This window comes from Dama dama, chromosome 32 (genome assembly GCF_033118175.1).
Source record: "Dama dama isolate Ldn47 chromosome 32, ASM3311817v1, whole genome shotgun sequence".
NCBI classification, from domain to species: domain Eukaryota; kingdom Metazoa; phylum Chordata; class Mammalia; order Artiodactyla; family Cervidae; genus Dama; species Dama dama.
The window spans coordinates 31,666,892-31,688,543 of NC_083712.1; the positions used below are offsets into that span (position 1 = coordinate 31,666,892).

The 21,652-nt window shown below is 37.9% G+C and overlaps 1 protein-coding gene across 1 annotated transcript in view; it reads left to right on the forward strand.

Annotated features, from left to right (window-relative positions):
- Positions 1-21,441, forward strand: part of TNKS (tankyrase) — a 152,734-nt gene extending 131,293 nt beyond the window's left edge. Inside the window, exons 20-27 of the mRNA XM_061134811.1 lie at positions 461-543; positions 7,141-7,261; positions 8,676-8,773; positions 10,320-10,394; positions 11,077-11,182; positions 11,777-11,963; positions 13,740-13,896; positions 17,981-21,441. Coding sequence (XP_060990794.1) covers positions 461-543; positions 7,141-7,261; positions 8,676-8,773; positions 10,320-10,394; positions 11,077-11,182; positions 11,777-11,963; positions 13,740-13,896; positions 17,981-18,067 — 914 coding nt within the window. The 3' untranslated portion in view covers positions 18,068-21,441. The remainder of the gene's footprint in view (positions 1-460; positions 544-7,140; positions 7,262-8,675; positions 8,774-10,319; positions 10,395-11,076; positions 11,183-11,776; positions 11,964-13,739; positions 13,897-17,980) is intronic.
- Positions 21,442-21,652: the final 211 nt, after the last annotated feature.

Here is a 21,652-nt window from a genome sequence, read left to right on the forward strand (position 1 = left end):
TAAATTCCTTGACATCTACATTGTTATTACTTATGTATATCCCAGTACATCCTATTCCAACTATAGTGTCTTACTGAACTACTGAGTGAGTCTTGTTACTGAAATTATATCAGAAAAATGAAGAGAGATTATGTTAGAAATGAAAACTGAAACAATAGCTGAAAAATTTAGATTTTTAAATTCCACTGTTAAGTATTTCACTAAAATCATTATATTATGCTTTAAAATATTAATATAAATACTATTGGCAAGATAAACTCTGCTTTTACTTCCCCATAAAATTCAGAGCTAATATGAAGTGTCTGAATTAAATTTATGTAATTTGGATCATTTTATGCTATATGAAACCAGCTACCATAACCAAGGGTGTGTCAGAGAGCCATGGCTTTAAATAAATACTGAAACTTCCTTTAGATTGATATACTTCTTTCTGAAAAACTTTAACATGTGTCTGTTTTAGTTGCGGGTCTTGACATGAATATTAGCCAGTTCCTAAAAAGCCTTGGTCTTGAACACCTGCGGGACATCTTTGAAACAGAACAGGTAAGCTCTCATATAATGTCCAGGCTTTTCAGTTAAATACTAGGAGTTATTAATTGCCAGTTATTCTTTCTTTTTTGCTTCTTAACGACTCTTTTAAAACTCAAAATGGATTTCCAAAGAAGCTAGGGGAATCTACTATTTATGCTTCTTTCCAAAATTGTCCAACAGATGGTGAGAGTCTTTAACGTTATGTTGTATCTTTATAAGCAGTCTGGCTCAATATGTTTTATTACATGTCAAAATGTAGGCCATGAAAGCACCTCAAAAGAATGTTTTCAAAATCTTCCCTCGTCTTGTTCCCAAAAAGTTTATTAGCCTTTTATTCACTTCATTTTATTACTAATGTGACTAGATTCACTTAAAACTAGTAAGAAATTTTTATGGTAACTGATAAGCAAAATCGTCACGAAGTAGTTGTCCATTAAACTATAAAGCAAAATAATTCCTAGGCAAGTGTACCTTTAAAAATTGCTCCTTTATGAAGTTTCCACTATCTAGCTAGAGACTAAAATATGTTGAACCAGAACTTGGCCATTTGCTTAAAGACTTGGCCTATTTTCAGATAGATCTGAAATGCCTGTAAAGATCTCAGTATGAAGTCATCATTAGGGTGTTTATGAATTAAGATCCTTCTGTTTATCAGTCTGTTTTTATATGGAATAATGAGTTTTTAACTTATCACTATGTGATTTTATTACCATTAAATATCAAGTAATAAATTCCTGAGTTTGACTTGGGTATTATCAATATACATACAACCTTAGAATGGGAAAAATTTTTTAGAGATCACTAAGTCTTTCTCCCAGATACAGGAATTACCCTTTTTATATCCATGTGGAACAATATCTTGTTACAATTTGGACAGGTATAATAAAATGCTTCTAATCTAAAATACACCCACATCTGCTCCATGTTTAATCTGTTAATATTCTGTTTATCTTTACCTTGTTTTGCACAGAAATCTCACCCCTTTCTGAATATTAGAAGAGCATTAGACTAGCATTTCATACAGCCACCTTGCCATATTTCCACAGACCTCTGGCTTAAACAACAGAACTGTATTCCTTCACAGTTCTGGAGGCCTGAAGTTCAAAACCAGGGTGTCAGCAGGGCTTCAGTCCCTACAGAGGGTCTAGGGGAGAATCTGCTGCTTGCCTCCACTAGCTGCTAGGCCCCTTCAGCTTCTGGCCACATTCTTTCCATTTTTGTTTCCGTCTTCACCCTGCCTTCTCTGTGTCTGTCGTCTCTTCTTTGTGTCTTTTTTAAGGATGCTTGCACTGAATTTAAACCCTCCCCATCTAGTCGGAGATGATCTCCTTATCTCAAGATCCTTGACTGAATTTACATCTGCAAAGATGTAAAAAAAAATTTTCCAAGTAAGGTTCTTCTCAAGTTCTGGGGCTTAGAACTTGGACATATCTTTTTGAGGGTCACCATTCAGCTTGCTACAACATACTATAGCCCTTCTTACATTTCTAAGACCTACTCAACTTATCATGGATTTATCCTTCTAATCAACTACCCACCCCTCCAAAGTTTCTCCTAATTTAGCATAATAAATTCATCTTCTTTTTTAGTTATTCTTTTTGTGGATATAGTGTCCAAATTCTTTACTGCTCTCTGACCCATTCTGATTTCTTTGTAGGCACATAGTTAGTTTAGAGTTAATTTAAAGTCCAGGTCTTTTTCATATCAGTGATGAAAGACTTTATGTCAAGATTTTCTAATGTCTTGCATTTTAGCTAATTTCCTCATACTATATATTGTAGTTGATCTTTAATGCTCTTAATGATCAAAACAGTTGGGTAGAAGTAGCACTGGACTAAAAAAAGACCTTCATTCTGATTAAGGCATTTAACCTATCACTTGCCTTGCCTGTAAAATATAATAATACTTTCAAAAGTCCAGATAATTAAAATTCCCAGCCTTGTACTGCTATGCTAGTTTTTAAAACATGCTTTAATGAAACAATGGTTGTATTTTCTGTCTGGTGGTGAGGGTTTTATAAATGCTATAATAATTACCTTTGCCTTTAAGCTTCACCTGCCATTGATTCACCTCTGGCTTGGAGATTTCTTATGGGAATATCCTACACTGTAAGACTCTTCTTCCTGTATCCTTTCTCTGAAGGTATTAAAGCTGTTTTAAAAGCAGTATCCTCTGCTACAGCCATATTCTGACCATTTCCCTTCTTCCCACGTCATATCCACAATAACTGTGAAATTTCACATAGCTTTGCTTAATAAAAACAAAGACCCACATTCAAGCAAATCATTCCAGTTAGCCATTTTTCAAAAGAGTTCAGCCTCTACTGTTTTAGTCAGTTTGCATCATAATTTTTTTTACTTTATATATTCTCTTTTATAGTAGTGGTACCCTGTGGCATACTTATCTCATTTTCTTGTTTTTAATAGTTTAATCTTATAGTTGGTCCTTTTGACAGCTTACCGTAGTTTAATCGGTTTCATTGTTATTTTTTCATTGCACTTTTGTTCTGAGTAAATGGTTCCATTGATTTTCCTTTTGCCAGAGTAATTTCTGTATCCTCTTTTTTAATCAATATGCTCACGCTTCCATTTAACGTGTATTACCTAGCCTAATTCCTTCCCTGCAGACAAATAATATTACCATTCTCTGTATAGAATTGTGTGCGACTGTCTTCTTGCCCAGAGTTCAAGCAATCAAAAGTTTTATTTGACTGCAGTTGTTTCTTGACTAGCCTTTAGTTCTAGAGTAATAAGTTCCGTAACCCTTTCCATTTCTTATCCAGAGGACTTTCTGCCATTAGCATTCTGCATCAGTCCAGGAGAACATGATGAGGTCAAGGTGTTCATGAGTGAGGGAAAGTGTCAGGGTGTGTGTGCGTTGTACCCATTTAGTTCTTGTCTATCACTGACCTTGAGCCAGTTATTCTGTTTGACACATAATAGATTATTACTTCTATTCTGATAGATATTTCTCTCCCAGTGGAGTGGGGAAGAAAGATCATTTATTTCTCTTCCTTCAGAGCATCATCACCCACCTCTCACCTTCACAGTTGTTCTCTCAGAAGTCTCTTAGCTGCCTGTTTGTCATGTATGTTTTGCCGAGTTCTGTATTAAGTAATACACACCTGTGTCCTTTGTAGTTAAGTGTCGTACCTGTGTCACTTGGGCCCTTCCTCTGTAACCTGGCTTCTTAACTATGATACTTTTTCTGTGGGAAGGGCTGCTTGATTTACATTGCAATTCCTGGAACAAATGCTGCGACTTGTGAACATATTTATGGTCCATGTATACATATGAAAAGTGACCTTATCAATTTTTATTTCAGAATCTAAAGACAAAGGCATGGACTCAGTAAATTCATTATGAACATGATTGCAAAGTTAATTCTAATATCTGTTACTGTAATCTGCAGCCTCGCAATGTAAAAGAAAAGCCTTTTTCATTAAAACCCCAGTGTTTCTCCCTCCACGCCAGAGAAAATAAATAAATCTTAGAAACAAGAGGCAGCCCTTCTTAAAGTAACACTCTCGAAGTGAAATTTGCTTTATATGCCAGATGATTTAACTGATACATGGGTGACCTTTATGTTATAATTTGGTTTTAATGTATGCTGAGTATAAATAACTGGCCCAACAAACTTGTAATTTCCTAGATGTAACTAAGTTTTTTTATTTAAGTGAGTTAAAGATAATTTTCAGAAAAATATTTCTAGCAGTAAAAAAGCTTTGAATCTTGGAGAAACATGTCTAAAATTCAACTTCCAGATATTTCCAATTCTTTTATTATTAATACAGTAATATCATATTCACTCATCATCAGAATTTGGAATAGTCTTTACTCCCATGCCTTGCTTTTCCTCCACCATTTCTATGACCAGGCCCTGGCATCTCTCCCTTTGAAGTTGCTCTCCAGTTCAGCCCTTCCAGTCTCCTCCACCCCATCGTCGTCGTCTTGTTCACAGTCACTTTCCCTTCCAGATCTGCCCCTCGTACCACTGTCCTCCTGAAATACAGTTTTGTATTGCTCTGCTGAAAAGGTGTCCTTGGACATGTTGGACACTTATCTTCACTTGATGTGTAAAACCCATAAAGACCTGCTCTTAGCTTGCTGCTCTGTCCATCACTTTTTTTGTTCCTGTATATACATTATACACTAACCATTTTGAGCTTTATTATTAACACCAGAGTCTCTCAAATGTTTTATATTCACTTGGTTTTCCTTTTGTACATGGTGTTCCCTTTGTTGTAAATACCCTTCCCTTCTTCCTTTAAGTCTTCCTCCTCAGCTGAATATTACCTTCTTTTAAGAACCTTTCCTGACCCCCTTCCTGTTCCTTTCTTAGTTCCCAGTCCCACTTATAACTGCAACACAGTCACCTTCCTGAGAGTTCCCATGGGACTCCTCCAAAACATTTACCAACCTTTACCAAATATTTGTGTTTACTTTTTATCTCCTTGGTAGAAGAACTGTCATGACCTGTAGTGTTAGTGTTCTGTTTGTTCCTTGGCCCCACTGTTCTACTACCAACTGGGGCCAGCTATTTACCTTTCTGAGCTGTAATGGATCATTTTAGAATTAAATGAAATGTTTAATAGTCACTTTTTGGGAAATACCTGGCATATAGAAGGTACTCATTAAATACATTATGTATGAATGAAGGAACAAGTGAACATAAATGTAAATTCAGTAGCTAGTTATTTAAGGTTTTCCAGTCCCCAGTTCCAATAAATATAAGGACAAATTGAGTACCATGTAACTCAAAGCAGTTAAATTTAATGTTTAATTATTTTAACTCTCTAGTCATCCCTTTTAAGACAAATAAGCAAAGGGAAAGACAAGTATAGCAATACATTTCATCTCTTCTGTATACTATTTTTATGATTTCACTGAGCCTGAATTTCTTCATAAAGACAGTAATAGTATATCATGGGTCATTATGAGGATGAAATGAGGTACTCATTTCACGATTGAAATCACATAATGAACAAATGTATCAAACGTTCTCCATTTCTTCTCTGAAACCTAATACTATGTTTTGTTGGCCTGGTTTCTGCTTCTTTCAGACATACACTATACATATCAATTCAGAAAGGCTAAAAGACTCTTTAAATTGAAGCTGCCACATAGATATGAGATCCTGTTTTTATGTCAACATGATCTGAAGTTTAGAAGAAAAAAGTGGAATATCAGTAATGTAGTAAACATGGTTTCCAAATTGTATTAAAATCACATCTAGCTAAAAATGTAAACACTCCTATTATGTTGCAAACTATGCTGTGTCAAAGATGTACATTTCAAAACTGTGGTTTTTTTAGAAGCTTTGCCGAAAACTTCCTTTGGGTGATTGGAAGTGAATTGCCCATTTTGTGAAATGGAGAGATTATTTCTTAAATGGCCACTTAGGAGAAATATAGCAAATTATTTCCAGAGAGTGAATGATGTATGCTTTTTGCTCTGAGAAGATCAGACTCATTATATAATATTTCATTCTGACAGTAAAAATCATCAGAGTTCCAGACCTAATTTGTTAGTTTTTTAAAATGTTATGTGCAAGTATAAAGGTAGAGAAAGCCATGAATAAAAATTTCTTGAGTTGAAAAAGAGTGTTTATCAAAGGATTTCTCGGTTTCCCAAGGAAAAAGAAAATCAGAAGCTAATCTTGTGAAGTAGTATCTGGATTGTCACAGGACCAGCTTCTTCTGAGCTGAAAATTCAGGACATGCGACTGTTGGAGATTTCACTCTGTGCATTCAGAGCACCGCCATTGGGTGGCGGTAGAGTCGCAGTTACTTTTAGTAAACAAAGAACGGAATAGAGATCTTAGATCTTGCATTGTAGAAGCAAACCACCTCCATTTACAGGGATTAAATCACCAAAACTTAAAAAAAAAAAAAAAAAAAAAGACCAAAACTTTTAAACCACTGTTTTGAACAAAATAAAATGTATGTTAGACTTCAGGTATTGTTAGATGGCTTTTAAGCTCTTATAAATTCTACCTACTCTCTTCTCCAAAATGGAATTCTTTATATAGTTTCTATATAAGATGGTTTGAAATCTAACTAAATACTTGTGATATAAATCTTGCTCCTTTCTCAGGCAGCCTCTTCCATGCTTGAATACTTCTTAGCACTAGGAAGTTCTGTCTTGTCTTTATATAAATCCCACTTCCCTAAAGCTTCGTCTGTTTCATTGTGCTGAGCCCCTCTTTCCTCTACCATTTCCTCTACCATTCATCTTTGCCACCTTCTGGGTATTGAGATCTGGTATTTCCCCCATTTTCAAGCTGCTGGTTGTCTCCTTGAGGCAAGGAAAATGTGGTAGAATGAAATAATCAAAAGGAAAAATGGCAATGATCATTTCATATTTCCTAGCATTGTTTCTCCCATTTACCGTCTCCATCGACTGAAAACAAATCAAGGAGTATTTCAAGTGAGCAAAAAGCTGGTAAGTTTATGAAGGCAACTTTAAGAAGATTTAAGTTCATGCTGATAAAGGAGACAAGAATTTTCTAAATTTGACTGGATACAGGAACATTGAAGACAAATGGAAGAGTTTTCATCATCTGAAGAACTGTTAAAGATTTAGCAATTAATTTTGTTTCATTTTTTAGATTACGCTAGATGTGTTGGCTGATATGGGTCATGAAGAGTTGAAAGAAATAGGCATCAATGCATACGGACACCGCCATAAGTTAATCAAGGGAGTGGAAAGACTCTTAGGTGGACAACAAGGTAAGCTATTGAAAAATAAAGAGGTTTCAGAAATTAGTGATAAAGTGTCTGTGAAGTGAAAGTCGCTCATTTCATGTCCAACTCTTTGCAACCCCATGGACTGTGCAGTCCATGGAATTCTCCAGGCCAGAATACTGGAGTGGGTAGCCGTTCCCTTCTCCAGGGTAGCTTCCCAACATGGGGATCGAACCCAGGTCTCCTGCATTGCAGGCAGATTCTTTACCAGCTGAGCCACCAGGGAAGCCCGGTATAAGTGTCCCGCCTGGCATTTAATCAGGTGGCCTGACCCCAGAGCTCATGCACTCAGCTTGGCGTCTCCTGCCTGTCCGTCTCCATCATTGGTCTCACTCTCCCTCTAGTCATTTAGGCTAAAAATCAGAGTCACTCTTTCCTCTCCCCCATAACACCGCATCCTAAATATCCCTGGAATCTGCACTTCGGTCCTTTCCCACTGCTGCCACCCAATCCACGCCACTATCGTCTCTCTCCTGGACTGACATAACCACCTTCCAGCTTAACTCCAACAGTCACCTTTGCGGCCTCCCCCCCAACCCGGCTCCCCAAACCTTCCTTAGATGATAACCAGAAGACTCTTCAGAGTGACTGTGTGATCGTATCATTCTGGTGCTTGAAATCCTTCAATAGAGTACTGTTGGTTTTACGATAAAATCAAACGTTCCTGACATGACTGTTCAGAATCTGACCTTTCTGTCTCACCTTGTATCCTTTTCCCTCCTTCACAACTATCAGCGCAGTCTTTTTCTGTTGCACTTTGCTGTTACACGCCTTTCTTTTTCTTTTTTGGTATGCTTCCATGTTTATCATTTCTCTGTTTGTTAGAAGTGCTTTCACTATAGAAACGCAAAGAGAGAGGAAAGAAACAACTTGAATTATTCTGCAGAGACAGTAAAATTGTAAGAGTGACATGAAAGTAAATGTTAGCAGGTATTGATCTTGAGTCTTGCTTATTTAGCTATAGTAACTCAACAAGAATAATGAAATTAACAAGAATAATGTATTTTAAACTTATTATATGTGACCATTTCAAGCTCTCACAGGTGATAATTCTTTTAGAGGATAATTCTTACATTTTAGACCTGACTGCATTTAATTACAGTGTGTTCTCTTTTGGATCAGAATCATGTATGTTCATGATTGAGTTCAACAAATAATTGTTGAGTCTGTTGCGGGTATAGGGAACTGTAAGAACAGAACAAATTGAACCGCAAACACATCTCCATTATTTTTTTCTTGTCTTTGGATGTATTTGTTTAATATAACCTTATATATTGGGTTCAAGTTGCAAATAGCTTAGACTTGTTCCAGAATGTCCATTATTTATGAGAGTTTTCCATAAAATAGAGCCTGGATAGTGTAGACCTTTGTTTAATATGTTAATTTTTCTTCCCTGCAGGCACCAATCCTTATTTGACTTTTCACTGTGTTAATCAGGGAACTATTTTGCTGGATCTTGCTCCAGAAGATAAAGAATATCAGTCAGTAGAAGAGGAGGTAATGTACATCAAGATTTTTCATTATCTTTTCCCGAAATCCCTGCTCACACCTCTTTTTCCAAGAGAGGTAAACTTGTCTCATATTGACTGATGGTCTGTTGCCTGTTTATTATCGTGTCCCCCTTAGCCATTGTGGTGGCATGTTGCCAACATTAATGCAGGGCTACACTATGTTGCTTTCACAGTAGAACCCCTAGGGTTTCCAGTGGGTGGGCCACATGTACCTTTTTACTCTGGAGACTTTCCTGAAACGCGTAGAAGTAAAGACCCTACAGAACTATTTTTTCATACTGTTAAAATGCTACCTAAAAATAATATGGAGTGAGAATCTTGCGTCATAAATAATAAACATCGTCTAATCTTTATTTTCATGAAAGTTCTAAAATGTGGTTATAAAATAATATGTGTGCTTAGGAAACCTGCCTCATAACTCCAGTCAGCTTTCATTTCTACAGTCAATTATTTTAAAGCGCCAGAGTAAGACTTTGTATGAACCTCCTGATAGACGTGATGCCACAGAGATGCCCTCTCTCCTGATGGCTTATGCCTCACTTAGCTTATACATCATAAAGTGCCTAATGGCATTATCATAATAAATAAGCTTCCTAACTAATTCCACCTTTTGCAGAGAAAGGCATGCCTACATTTATTTTGTTTTCTACCTCTTAATTAGTGCTGATATTATTCCCATTCCAGGGTCTCAGGACCCTTACCCCAGGGTAGCATTTCACCTCATACTTAGTTTATCAGGAAAGCATCCTGTTTTCTCCTGTCTTACTGGGTAATCATTCTCCTTGTAGTAAGTAAATTCTGATTATAAGGTCAAAAATGTAGTGACTTACTTCACAGAGGGAGTGGTGAGATAGAGAATCAACTCTGAGTCAGTTCTCTGAGAAACTCAGGTATTTAAAACATCTTAATTTTCAAACTATCATAATCCTTAATTTGGAGAGTAGGAGAAGGGTAAGTAGTGTTGAGAAGAGTTATTCCACTTACTTACTTACACGTTATACCCAGCTTCCCCGGTCTGTGCAGATATACTTTGAGATCCCAGAGCAAAGAGACGACATGGACTTTTTCACCTAAGGGACAAAGATTTATGGATTTTTATAAATTCTTTGTGTTTACTTTTAGCACTAGTGCAATGGGGTATTAGTTCAACCCCATTCAGCTAGTTAATGGGGTATTAAGAGTTTTAGTTTGACTTAATCACAATGTTATTTCTCCTCGATAACATAAAATGGTAATGTGGATGACTTACTGTGGTCCTTTACCCCATGGTGTTTGCAGAAAAAACTTTCAAAGCTTTTATTAAAAAATAAAGTGCAAAAGTTTGATATTTGTGTCTATTTTCTCACCAGAAATACTGATTCACTAAACTTGTTGACTCATTTATAGTGAACTCCTGATTACTTACAGTGCAGAGTCTTAGACTCATTAGCGAAACAATACAATAGAATTAAAATGTTGAAAACAACAGGAGGAATGTCTTCAGAATTCCACACTGGCCTGTTTTCAGAAAGTTTTTTTGTTTTGTTCTATAGATGCAAAGTACAATTCGAGAACACCGAGATGGTGGTAATGCTGGTGGCATCTTCAACAGATACAATGTCATTCGAGTAAGTTTTGATCATTTCGGGGTGAAAATTGGATTGCACAGCTTGTCTGACCATCAGATATAAGCTAGATCAGCTGGCATTCGTGAGACAAGTATGGTGATAAGACTCCCAGCTCACGCACAAATTTGGAATGTAATTTCTGTTTTCACTATTTCAAAGTAGTATTAAAGGCCTCGATTTTTAATCTGATTGAGTCAGTGATTATATCAGAATGCATATATCTCTTAATCTCAATATTTTAATTCATAACATGAAATAAATGACTGCCATATGCTTTTTTCAAAGGGGTGTCATAAAGATGAATAAAATCTGTTGATAAATGGTTTAACCCTTTGGGTTAATAGACCTATTGACATTACTAACCCAGTGCATATCAGAATTACCTGGAGAGCTTTCTGAAAGTACAGATTTACAGGCCCCTACAACCTGAAGTCCTCAGGTGATTCTGAGGTATAGCCAGGTCAGGTGTAGATAACAAACAAAAAGTGTAGCTGAAAATTGTCACTAAAAACAGAGTATTAACTGAGTTATAGTGACCTGGCAACTATATCGTTTTTAAATAATGCTTTAAGCAAACAAAAATTGAATCTCCCTAAAGAAAAACATACTTTTTATTTTAAATTATAAACTGCCAGTTAACATGCATTTCACTGATTCGTTTCTTTCTTCCTCATCTTTAAAGATTCAAAAAGTTGTAAACAAGAAGTTGAGAGAACGGTTCTGTCACAGACAGAAGGAAGTGTCTGAGGAGAATCACAACCACCACAATGAACGCATGTTGTTTCACGGTGAGCACCTGCTGGTCATTAGCTCTGAGTGTTTGTAAACTCCAGGAAGGTGAAAAGCCTGTGGTATTGACTGTATTTGTGTTGTGTTAAAAATGGTTTTTATTTATTTATCTTTTTTCATTACATGTTGGTACCAGCTTTCTAAAGCATTACATGTATGGGCTTTCCAAGGCATTTACAATGAAAATAATTTATCTGAAATTGTCTCAGAATTTACATTGCATGCTGAGCCATCTAGATGGTGAAACGCTATTTTTATTGTAGTTCAGCATAATTGTTTTAGTTTACTGAATTATCTGTTTTTGCTTAAAGCAATACTGGGTGTAAAATAATCTGTATTTTCAAAGTTATGTTGTACTTTGCTATCTAAAATCCCATGTCATCTGCAAAATCCATATAAGGTCCTTGCTGGACAACAACTATGAGTCCCTGGTAAAATTCTAGTACATGATAGTAATTTCTGTATTGTAGACCATCCTACAGAGTAAACTTTTCATGTAAGCATTATTAGTGTTACTCTGCCAAGTGCAAATAGTATGCAGCTAATGGAGATTCTAGAAAGTGCCCAAAACTGATCTGTCTTTATATTTTTAGGTTCTCCTTTCATTAATGCCATTATTCATAAAGGGTTTGATGAGCGACATGCATATATAGGAGGAATGTTTGGTGCTGGGATTTATTTTGCTGAAAACTCTTCTAAAAGCAACCAGTATGTTTATGGAATTGGAGGAGGAACAGGCTGTCCCACACACAAAGACCGGTCATGTTATATATGTCACAGGTGAGCATCATTCCTTCTGTGTAAGGGTTGCTATTCTCAGGTCATGGACCAGAGTAGTTTCTCAGGCTCTACAGAAGTCACAGGTCATTCTCACTCTTACTTGTAACAAATCAGACCATCCTGGGGGTTAGATAGGAACAGCTGGTCAGCCCCTGCTCTAATCAGAGCCATGACGGCAGAGTCAACAGCAGTTGTGGTAAAAGCCAAGTGTTTGTCTGGGGAAAGCCAGGCATAGGTTACAAGCTCCCTCCGTCTTGACTTTCTCCCGGGGCTCCACTCTCCTTATTTCAGATTCAGGACAAGATTGAGAATTATTTCTGGAGAACAAGGAACCTCTAGCGCTAATCACATTTGAACTAGAGCACATAACTTCTCTAAACAAGTAGAATCTTTCATTTGCTCCTGGTCAGCGTTTGCCCCACAGGGTATTGGTATCCCACACTGGGCCACTGCATCTGCAGGCCACACACAGGCACAGGGCAAGCTGGTGAACAGACATGAGCCAGCTAGGCAGGGCCTGCATCTTCTCCTGTCTCCATAGCAACAAGGATGCCCTGGGGCAGGAGGCAGAAGGCAGGAAGCGAGGGCTGTCAGGTCACACTTTGTGTGACATATGGACACTGGGTATCGCCATGGCAGTGGGCTGAGCAGGCAGAGGCCTATGACACTGTAGTGCCACCACGGTCTCAAAAAGCTTCCTTCTAATGCCAGTCCAAACCTTTTCCTCTGGGGCCCACGAGAGGATTCAGTTGATGCCAAGCCAACATCACCAGTAGCATCACACTAAAAAAGCCAGCCCAGGCAGGATTCAATTAAACTGGGTCTAGCACAGTTTTGATTCACAGTAATACTTGTTTAGTCATAATGCACAGATCATACTTCATTACTTTACTTAAAAACTACTTGATTGAATAACAACTATTTACAGTTAACAGTAGGACCAAATCTTATAGCTTAGTTAAGATGTCTATTAATATGTTCAAGTATTTATTAAGGGTTTGCAGACTTTTATTTCAAAGGGCCACAGTGGTAAATATTTTAGGCTTTGCAGGCTTTAGGATCCCTGTCACAATGACTCAGCTCTGTGCTTGTACAAAAGCGGCTACAAACAGCCTGTAATGACTATGTCTGTGTTCCAGTAAAGTTTTATTTACAAAAACAGGTGGCAGCCTAGATTTGGCCCATCGTTTGCCAGTGCCTAGTTTATTTAATACACTCTCTTCCCAGTCAATCTTTCTTTCCCTCCATAATATTTAACAACTGCCTCAATTCATGTTTCACTCAGGTAGTGAACTTTCTGGCCATATATTGAAGCGAAGTATTTTTATATATAGTCCACTTTTATTATTATTCTTTATCTCCTCTCAGACTTTACGTCTTCATAATGAGTAAACCTAACTTTAATTTCAGACGCTGCTGCCCTCTGCTTATTTTCGTCACTTTCCTCCTATCCGTCCACACTCATTCTTCCAGAATGCAGTTTCACCAGTATTTGTCTTTTTCCACTAGTCAAAACTTGCCAGGTGTTATCTGTGATTGATTTCTAAACCATACCAAAACCACTTTAAACTTTAAGTGGAACTATTGAACCTGCTAACTGCTTATAGTAAATCAGTATTTTAAATCTCATCCTATTCCTACTCATAAAATTAAAAATGACATTTAAATTAGCTTGCCTTACGTTAACTATCTTTTTAAAAAATCAATAAACCTACCAGTTATACCATTCTAAGATTTAAAGCTTCCTTCAAAGTATTGCTTTGCTTTTTTCTTCAGGCAAATGCTTTTCTGTAGAGTGACCCTTGGCAAGTCGTTTCTGCAGTTCAGCACCATGAAAATGGCCCACGCCCCCCCAGGCCATCACTCTGTCATTGGGAGGCCAAGTGTGAATGGGCTGGCCTATGCCGAATACGTCATCTACAGAGGAGAGCAGGTATGGTGCTCGTGAAATAAGCAAGACCCAGCTACTGTAAACAGTTGATTCAAAATGCGAAGACCACATAAGAATTAAAGAAAACCATTTAAATGTAATAATGTAAATACGAATTTAGTTGAATTTCAAATGGATTGAAAAGGAGAAAAAGCAGATTAACTATATACACGAAAACAATGTTTTATTATATGCCAACAGTCTTGGGCCAGGTTAGGTATGGATTAGGGCGAAGAATTGCAAACAAATCCTGGATTTCATTTAGATCTATTCATTGTGGGCAAAGATTTGAAACTCTTTCAGGTGTATTCTGGGATTAAGCAAATGAGTAAATATGTTGATGTGTTGATTTTGGGAACTGGGTTCTTACTGTGGAAGAAGAGACGTAAATATGGAATGAGGGAAGGTAACAATGACTAGGGAAGGGCAGAAATTGGAGGTATTGATAGGAACAAATGGTTTCTAGTAAATACGTATATGTTTGTACACATGTAAGTATATGTATGTATAGGTTTATGAACAAGAGATATGTGTAGGCATATATATATATATATGAATACATATGTGCATGTATTTCTTAGCACTGTCTGCTGAAAGCCAAAAAAAACCAGTAGCAATGAGGACTCCTCAAGCCCAAATCTTGGCCTGTAATACCATGCCCCATAGAAGGATCTTTGAAGAAACAGCTAATTCCATGGCTGGAGCAGATTAGGAACTTGTTACACCAGAAAGTAATGAAGTCCTCGAAAACAGTGATGGGAGCATGTCACAGGGAAACAAAGTCAGCTCAGAGTGGCTCCCACTGGCCAAATCTGAGATAATTTGAACATCAAAGTAAGTATAGTAATAAATTTTACACCATTGGAAAGAATAGGAATTTATGATTCCATACTGATAACAAAGGAAGGAAGAGAGGGCGGAAGGAAGTTTTCAGGTTAAATGAAACCCCAGAGACAGGACAGCTAACTGCAGATTCTCCCCCCAAAGTAGATCTGATACTAGAAGAGAAAGGATGTTATTAGATCCACAGATAAAATTGAAATATAAATGGTAGGTTAAAAAACATATTATGTCAGTATAAAGTTTATATATGAGAATATCCCTATTATTAGGAAATAAGTACTGGCATATTTAGGGATACAGAACCATAACGAGGTATATTACTTACTCTGTCTGAATCTCTCTGTGTGTCTGTCTAGTATATAGAGAAGTAGGGGGAAAGTCCACATGATAAAGCAAATAGGGTAAATAAAACCTTAACAATATTTGGATGTAGGTAAAGGGTCGGACACGACTGAGAGACTGAACTTAGAACTTAGAAAGGGCATACAGGTATATTAGGTACTAGTTTAATTTTTGCAACTTAATGTGCCAGTTTGCAGTTGTTTACAAATAAAGAGCTTTTAAAGTACCAAAGAATACTTTTGGCAGATTTTTCTTTTTAAATCAGAAATGCCCAGCTTCTAGAAAAAATATTTTCACTTTGACTCAGTAATTCTACCTTCAGAAATTTGTTTCAGATAAAATCAGTGACGGTCACATCCCAAAAAAGCGCCTAGAAGGATGTTCAGGTTGCTGTCTCAATTATCATAATGAAAATTTTAAACAAGCTAAATATTTAGCAAAAAGGGAATGATTATTTGTGTGCCTGTGATTTAAAAATACATCTACATGGTATTTGCTAAACACAGAATCAACCAAAACATAAGAGCAATTATCTGGGTATTAAGATTATAGATGATTACAGTTTTCTCTACTGAACACTTTTCCAGATCTTGTAAGTTAGCTACAGGAAATAGAATTTCATTCACATTTGGATGGAAAGAAATAAGAGATACAAATAATAGGTTTACACGTCTAGTATTTGCTGATCTTTTAACCATTTCCCAAGTACTTTGACTTGATAACTTGTTGAAATTCTCTTGCTAGAAGAATTTAAAGAATGATGTGGTCCACATCATATTTGAAAGAAAAAAAAATACCTTGAAAATGTAAGTTATTTTGTTTCAGGGGAGCACACCTGTGCTTCCATATGCAGGTAACACATGGACAGTGTTAATTGCAATGTCTACTAGTTGAGTCGTTGCCCATGAGCAGTTTCTCCTGACTTTTGGTAGTTTTCCTTTGCCAACTTTTCTTTCATTCCCCTTAGTTATACCTTATATCATATTTCACCTTTAGTATCAACATTTTTAAGACCATGTAAATGTTTTATTCAGAGGGTTGATCTGAGGAGCATTATTTATTATTGGTGGGATTGTTTCTTTAGAATTGAAAAGATATATTTAAAATTAACTGCGCTGTACTTGAAAGAAAAATAGTTCCGATTTTAGTATATGACTGGACTTAAAATATCAGGAATATTTTTGTATTTTGTACTTTAAGCTTCACATTAATTAGACATAGAGGAAGTATTCTCTGGTCATTGGCAGCTACAGAGATGTGGCCTGTTTTACTGAAGTGATATGAACAATGCAGAGCAACTTAACCTGGAGAACGGAACAGAACGATTTGTAGAATGATTTTCAAACATACAGAATCGTTCAAGGGAGCATGATGCTTCTTCATCTCAGTGGAGAATAAACTAAAAGCACTTGAGTTTAAACTGTAGCACTGAGGATCTGAGTTAAGAAGAATTTCCTGAAAGTGAAAGTCACTCAGTCGTGTCCAACTCTTTGCGACCCCATGAACTATAAAGTCCATGGAATTCTCCAGGCCAGAATACTGGAGTGGGTAGCCTTTCCCTTCTCCAGGGGATCTTCCCAACCCAGGGATTGAACCCAGTGTCTCCCACATTGCAGGCGGATTCTTTACCAGCTGAGCCACAAGGGAAGCCCAAGAATACTGGAGTGTGTAGCCTATCTCTTCTCCAGCGGATCTTCTAGATCCAGGAATCAAACTGGGGTCTCCTGCATTGTAGGGGGATTCTTTACCAACTGAGCTATCAGAGAATTTAGCTACTAAAAGTGGTTGTTGAATCTTTTCTTCTAAGTACTTAAAAAAATATGCTGTATGCTCTTAGAACCAGCTTGGGTTTAGAGTAAGACTTGACAGGAAATAATGTTTGTTGGTCTATCCTGGGCGCTTCTGGTCCTGAAGTTTAGTTAATTCCCTTGCCTTAAAGCCTACTTCTGGACTTTGATATGATTAATTCCTGTCTCAGACTATGTGCTCAGTCACTCAGTTGTGTCCAACTCTTTGCGACTGCATGAACTATAGCCCTCCAGGCCCCTCTGTCCATGGGATTTTCCCAGCAAGAACACTGGAGTGGGTTGCCATTACACACAGAAGCAACTCAGTAGCCTAATGAGTAGGAACCAGAAGCACTCAGAATGGTATGAATGATTAAATCATTCATACCATTAGAATCTGCCTAAATTTTACATGTGTTGGGAATCTAAAATACCATACTACCAAATTCAAACGCTTGCGTTACTGATTCCTTTGCTTAAGCAACTTTTCTACAAGCAAAAGGATGTATCACACAAAGGATCATAAAAGACAGGGGTAGAGGCTCATCTTCAGAGCCATTCTCTTTCCTGTCAAAGTTGCCTTTCACTAGTCAACTTGTCAAAATTACTTCCAAACTGTTGCCTCTAGGTTACTGGTGACCCTGCACACCTCGCCTTTCCCCCTCCTCACTCAGTGGGTTACCTCATCATCTATGATTAACTTGAAATCAGTTCAGTGAATTATTCTGTCATTGAACAGACTTTTCTTGAAAATGCTATGTGACAGCAATCCACAAGGTGACATGAGAAAGATTTTTCTTTGCCTTAGTTTTCTGGTTTATGGCACGTGACTCTCTAGGGAGGCATAAATGTAGTGTGATGAATTTACAGTATTCAGAGGTGAAATAACATGATAGCAATTCTAGGATTACAGGGTTTACACAGGTCTACGTACAGAGATGAAAGTGGACCTCCTCACTGTCCAGGCACCTGTGAATTAGCTGGCCTTTGCAGGCGCTCAGGTGTATGTAGAGTGTGGGTTATGACCAGCAGCCTCTGAAGCGTCCACATGAAGCTGGGCTTCAGTATCTTACCTGCTCAAAGGGTGATAAATGCTTTCTTCCCGTCCTTCCCAGGCATACCCAGAGTATCTGATCACATACCAGATCATGAAGCCGGAAGCTCCTTCACAGACCGCAACAGCCGCAGAGCAGAAGACCTAGTGAATGCCCGTCGGTAAAGGCCGGATCAGATTTCAGCCTGGGCCTGGATGACAGTGGATTGTTTTCAACAAAATCAATATTCTATAAATCCCTGACAGCCTAGAAATAAGCTGTTTGTCTTTTATAAAGCATTGCGATAGTGATGAATATAGTATGAGTAACTGATACATACTCAACTGCTACTGTTCCCTTTGAGGAAATGTTTACAGGGGCGGCCTTTTAATATATCTCAGGCTCATTTTCATTGCAGTTATCCATCGCTAAGACAGGACTGCTTCGATCTAGACTTGGAAATGGGAAAAAAGACAACATAACCAATACTTTCCCAAATGTTCACAATTCACACACTACGTTTGCTTTTCTACATATGGCCCGTGTATATAATAAATATACACATATGACAGGCTCATTTTTTTAGTTTTTTCTGAGCATTTATCATCCACTTTTTGTTGCTATCATTGTTGTTGCTTACTTTGAAAATGAGCCCGAGCCTTCCCGAGGATATTTTGCACAGTCACACTGACTAAAATCACTAGTGACATAACCCGAGCTTCCCGCTGAGCAAGGCTTTTAGTGTCCACTTTTTTTCCCCCCACTGATTTATTTTTTATCTGTACCTCTTGTCAGCGTAAACTCAGATGGAAAGGAAAAACGCCACATTTCAGTTTCCTTTTATGACTGGCCAGTCGTACAAGGGAAAGGCACCCAGCGTCCACCTGATTTAGGAACTCCCAGGTTCAGAGCAAGTTGAAGCCCATGAGAGCCACTCGCACTTCCCAACGCAGGCCTGCCTCCAAGGCGTTCAGGACAGTGCTGGAGGGCCAGGAAGAGCCTAGCCGGTGAGAGGCTGTGGTGATGTTCAGAGGGGAGACCGCCGGGGAGGCCTGTGAATCCAGAAGCATCATTAAGACGCGTGAGGGGCCCGAGGTGCGATCATATGGCAGCAGAAAAGGACCACGAGGACTTCTCCAAGATAACACTATTTCACTTAACCTGCACCACCAGAGCTGTCGCCCCAGAATCAGCTGCCTTACTTCCAAATTCGGTGGACTAACCGTACTCCAGTAGAATAACAAAAGTACTACTTGATTGTCTCTCTAGTTTAGAAAGCTGGGGTTCAAATCCTGTTTAGTCACTAGATAGGCACAAATGGGAGAACTCTTTTGTTTGCTCCAGATTTGGGGTTTATTTTGAGTGAGGTGCTTCAGATAGTTTACATAGGTCCCTGCACTAAATTTTTGAACCACTGTCTCAAACTACTTAATAGATGAGGAGAACAAAAATGGAAACCAAAGCTCTTTCAGTTGTTTTTTAAATGAAAGGAGAGAAATAGTCATACTGTTTCTTCTTGAAATCACTGCTTTGTTTTGCTTTTTTTCCCTCAACATTTGTCAAGTGCACATTGACACTTGTAAAAAAAAAAAATTATCCGTGACAGTTCTCACACTTGTCCTTTTCATCTTAAATGAATATTGAATTGAGTGCATTAACATATTTACTTGGACATGCTGTGTGTCTACTTAGCTTTGAAGCAAAGTAATATAAATGTGGTGGAAAAAAAGGAAAAACAGTGTGATGGAAACTTGCCATTTCAATTTACAGTCCTGAAAACTAATTTGCTTGTTTTTTTAATGCAGGTTGATTAAGCTGTGACTTCATTTAATCTCCTAAAGAAAAATAAAGCGGTTACATGCAAAGATTCTAGAATAGGGTCTTAAAAATACACATTTTGCTTTCCTTTTGGCTTGAGTCCAATGCTAGAACTAGGCATCAGGAACTAGTTTTGCGTTTTATAGCTGAATCTTGCATGGGTCCTCAAAATTAAATCAAGAATTAGCCTCAGTTGTTGCTTCTATTGAAGTTTTAGTGACCCAAGCTGGGTGTTTGTGTCTTGGCTACTTGTTTAATAGCACTAGAATTCCACACAGAGCTCCCAAGTTTGATATTCATGAAGAGGGCTTTTTTCTCCCTTCCTTCTTTTTTGCTGTGTTTGTAACAGTGGGTTGAAGGAATTGGCATTTGTGTCGTTTTCAGTAGCTGTGAAAGTGTATAATACTTGCCTCCAATTAGATATAGTTTAAAATGGTAAACACAGCTGTGATTTTTAGTTAAGTAAAAGGATGAATATGGTATGGATCTCAAAAGCTTTATAGCTTCATTAAAAACATAAGCCACTACCCACTCAACTGTGGTTATATGTCGTTTCCGTCACACTAACTAGGTTAATGGATGTGCCAGTTTGAAACTTCAGCCTTACATTTGAGAAGCTAAGCCGTGGTTCGGTATTTAAACTGCCAATGTTATATCTGACATTCTGTGTGCCGAGTAAAGGTACTGTGTAAGGAAGACATTTGCTGTGCTTCTTGTCTTGTAATGATTTGAATATGTAGTAGTTCTTGAAGGAATGTGTACATATTACTCATCTGCTGAAGAGAATGAGGTAATCAATATCTCATAGGAGCCAAATACATTTTTTCAAAACTTGAAAACCAAAGGTCACCCTGAGCACGTTCAAGTTAGCAGACATTGATTGCATTTGGAATTTCCACCCATAGTAGTGTGAAAAACCCTTTGGAACTTAAAAGCATGGCATTCAGTTAGGCTGAAATGCAGTTTATTTCTTGTACACGCTCTCCAGAAAAACTAGCAAGTGAGGGCTTCCTGTGTGCCCGCCCCTGAGTGGCCCCTCTGTTTCCCAAACCACATAGAAGAGAATCCAGACCCTCCACCAGCCCACTGCAGGTCTGACATCAAAGGGCTTCTAGCCCTGATGGCCCAGTTTGCTAGCTGTTGGCATCAGTTAAGTGGTCTGGACTGGGCACTTTTCTTCTTGTTTGTGGCCTCCTTCCATTTTCCCCAGATGGCTAGTCTGGACTTAGGATTAGCTCCAGCAGTTACCTTTGACCCCACTCATTTGCCTCCTTCCTCTGTCTTGAGCCTTGCATACATACAGCAACTGTACCTCAGTTTCCAGTTCACAACCAGAGTCGGGTAGTAGGCCTCATGTTCTCTGCTTAGAAGATTCGGCCACTTTGTTGACAGATGACAGCGTGGAACCCAGAATTCTAATTCTATGTAGAATAATAGCAGTACAACCAGAATCCTTCCTTTATCTTTTCCTTCTTGGAATTTGGAATTCCTAGCTTTTCAGTAACATAAGTAGAGTAAACAATACTAGGATGTTTGTGTGAAATGACATCCTTGTGGTCCTTTGAGCTTGATGTTAGTGGCTACACTAATTTCCCCTTGCTCTCAAAATAGCGAAGTGCATTGATATGTGCAGAGAAATGCCTGAATGTGGCAAATAAAGTTAATATAGAGTAATATCATAGCCTCTATTCAAAAAATAAAATTTTGGTGTATGCTAGAAAACAGCATTAGAATGCAGTAATTTGTCTGTGTTTTTCTCTATCTCACAGCTGCACAACGGTTCTTGGCCACTGCTCACCCTCGTTCTTAAACACCTGTACCTTCTGGGTTCCTGTGAACACTTTCAAACAGAGATGGTGTGTATTTTTAAGCACCTTTCCCCTAGGATATCCAGATCCCATTTGTATGATAATCTGTGATAAACAGCCTTTTTTC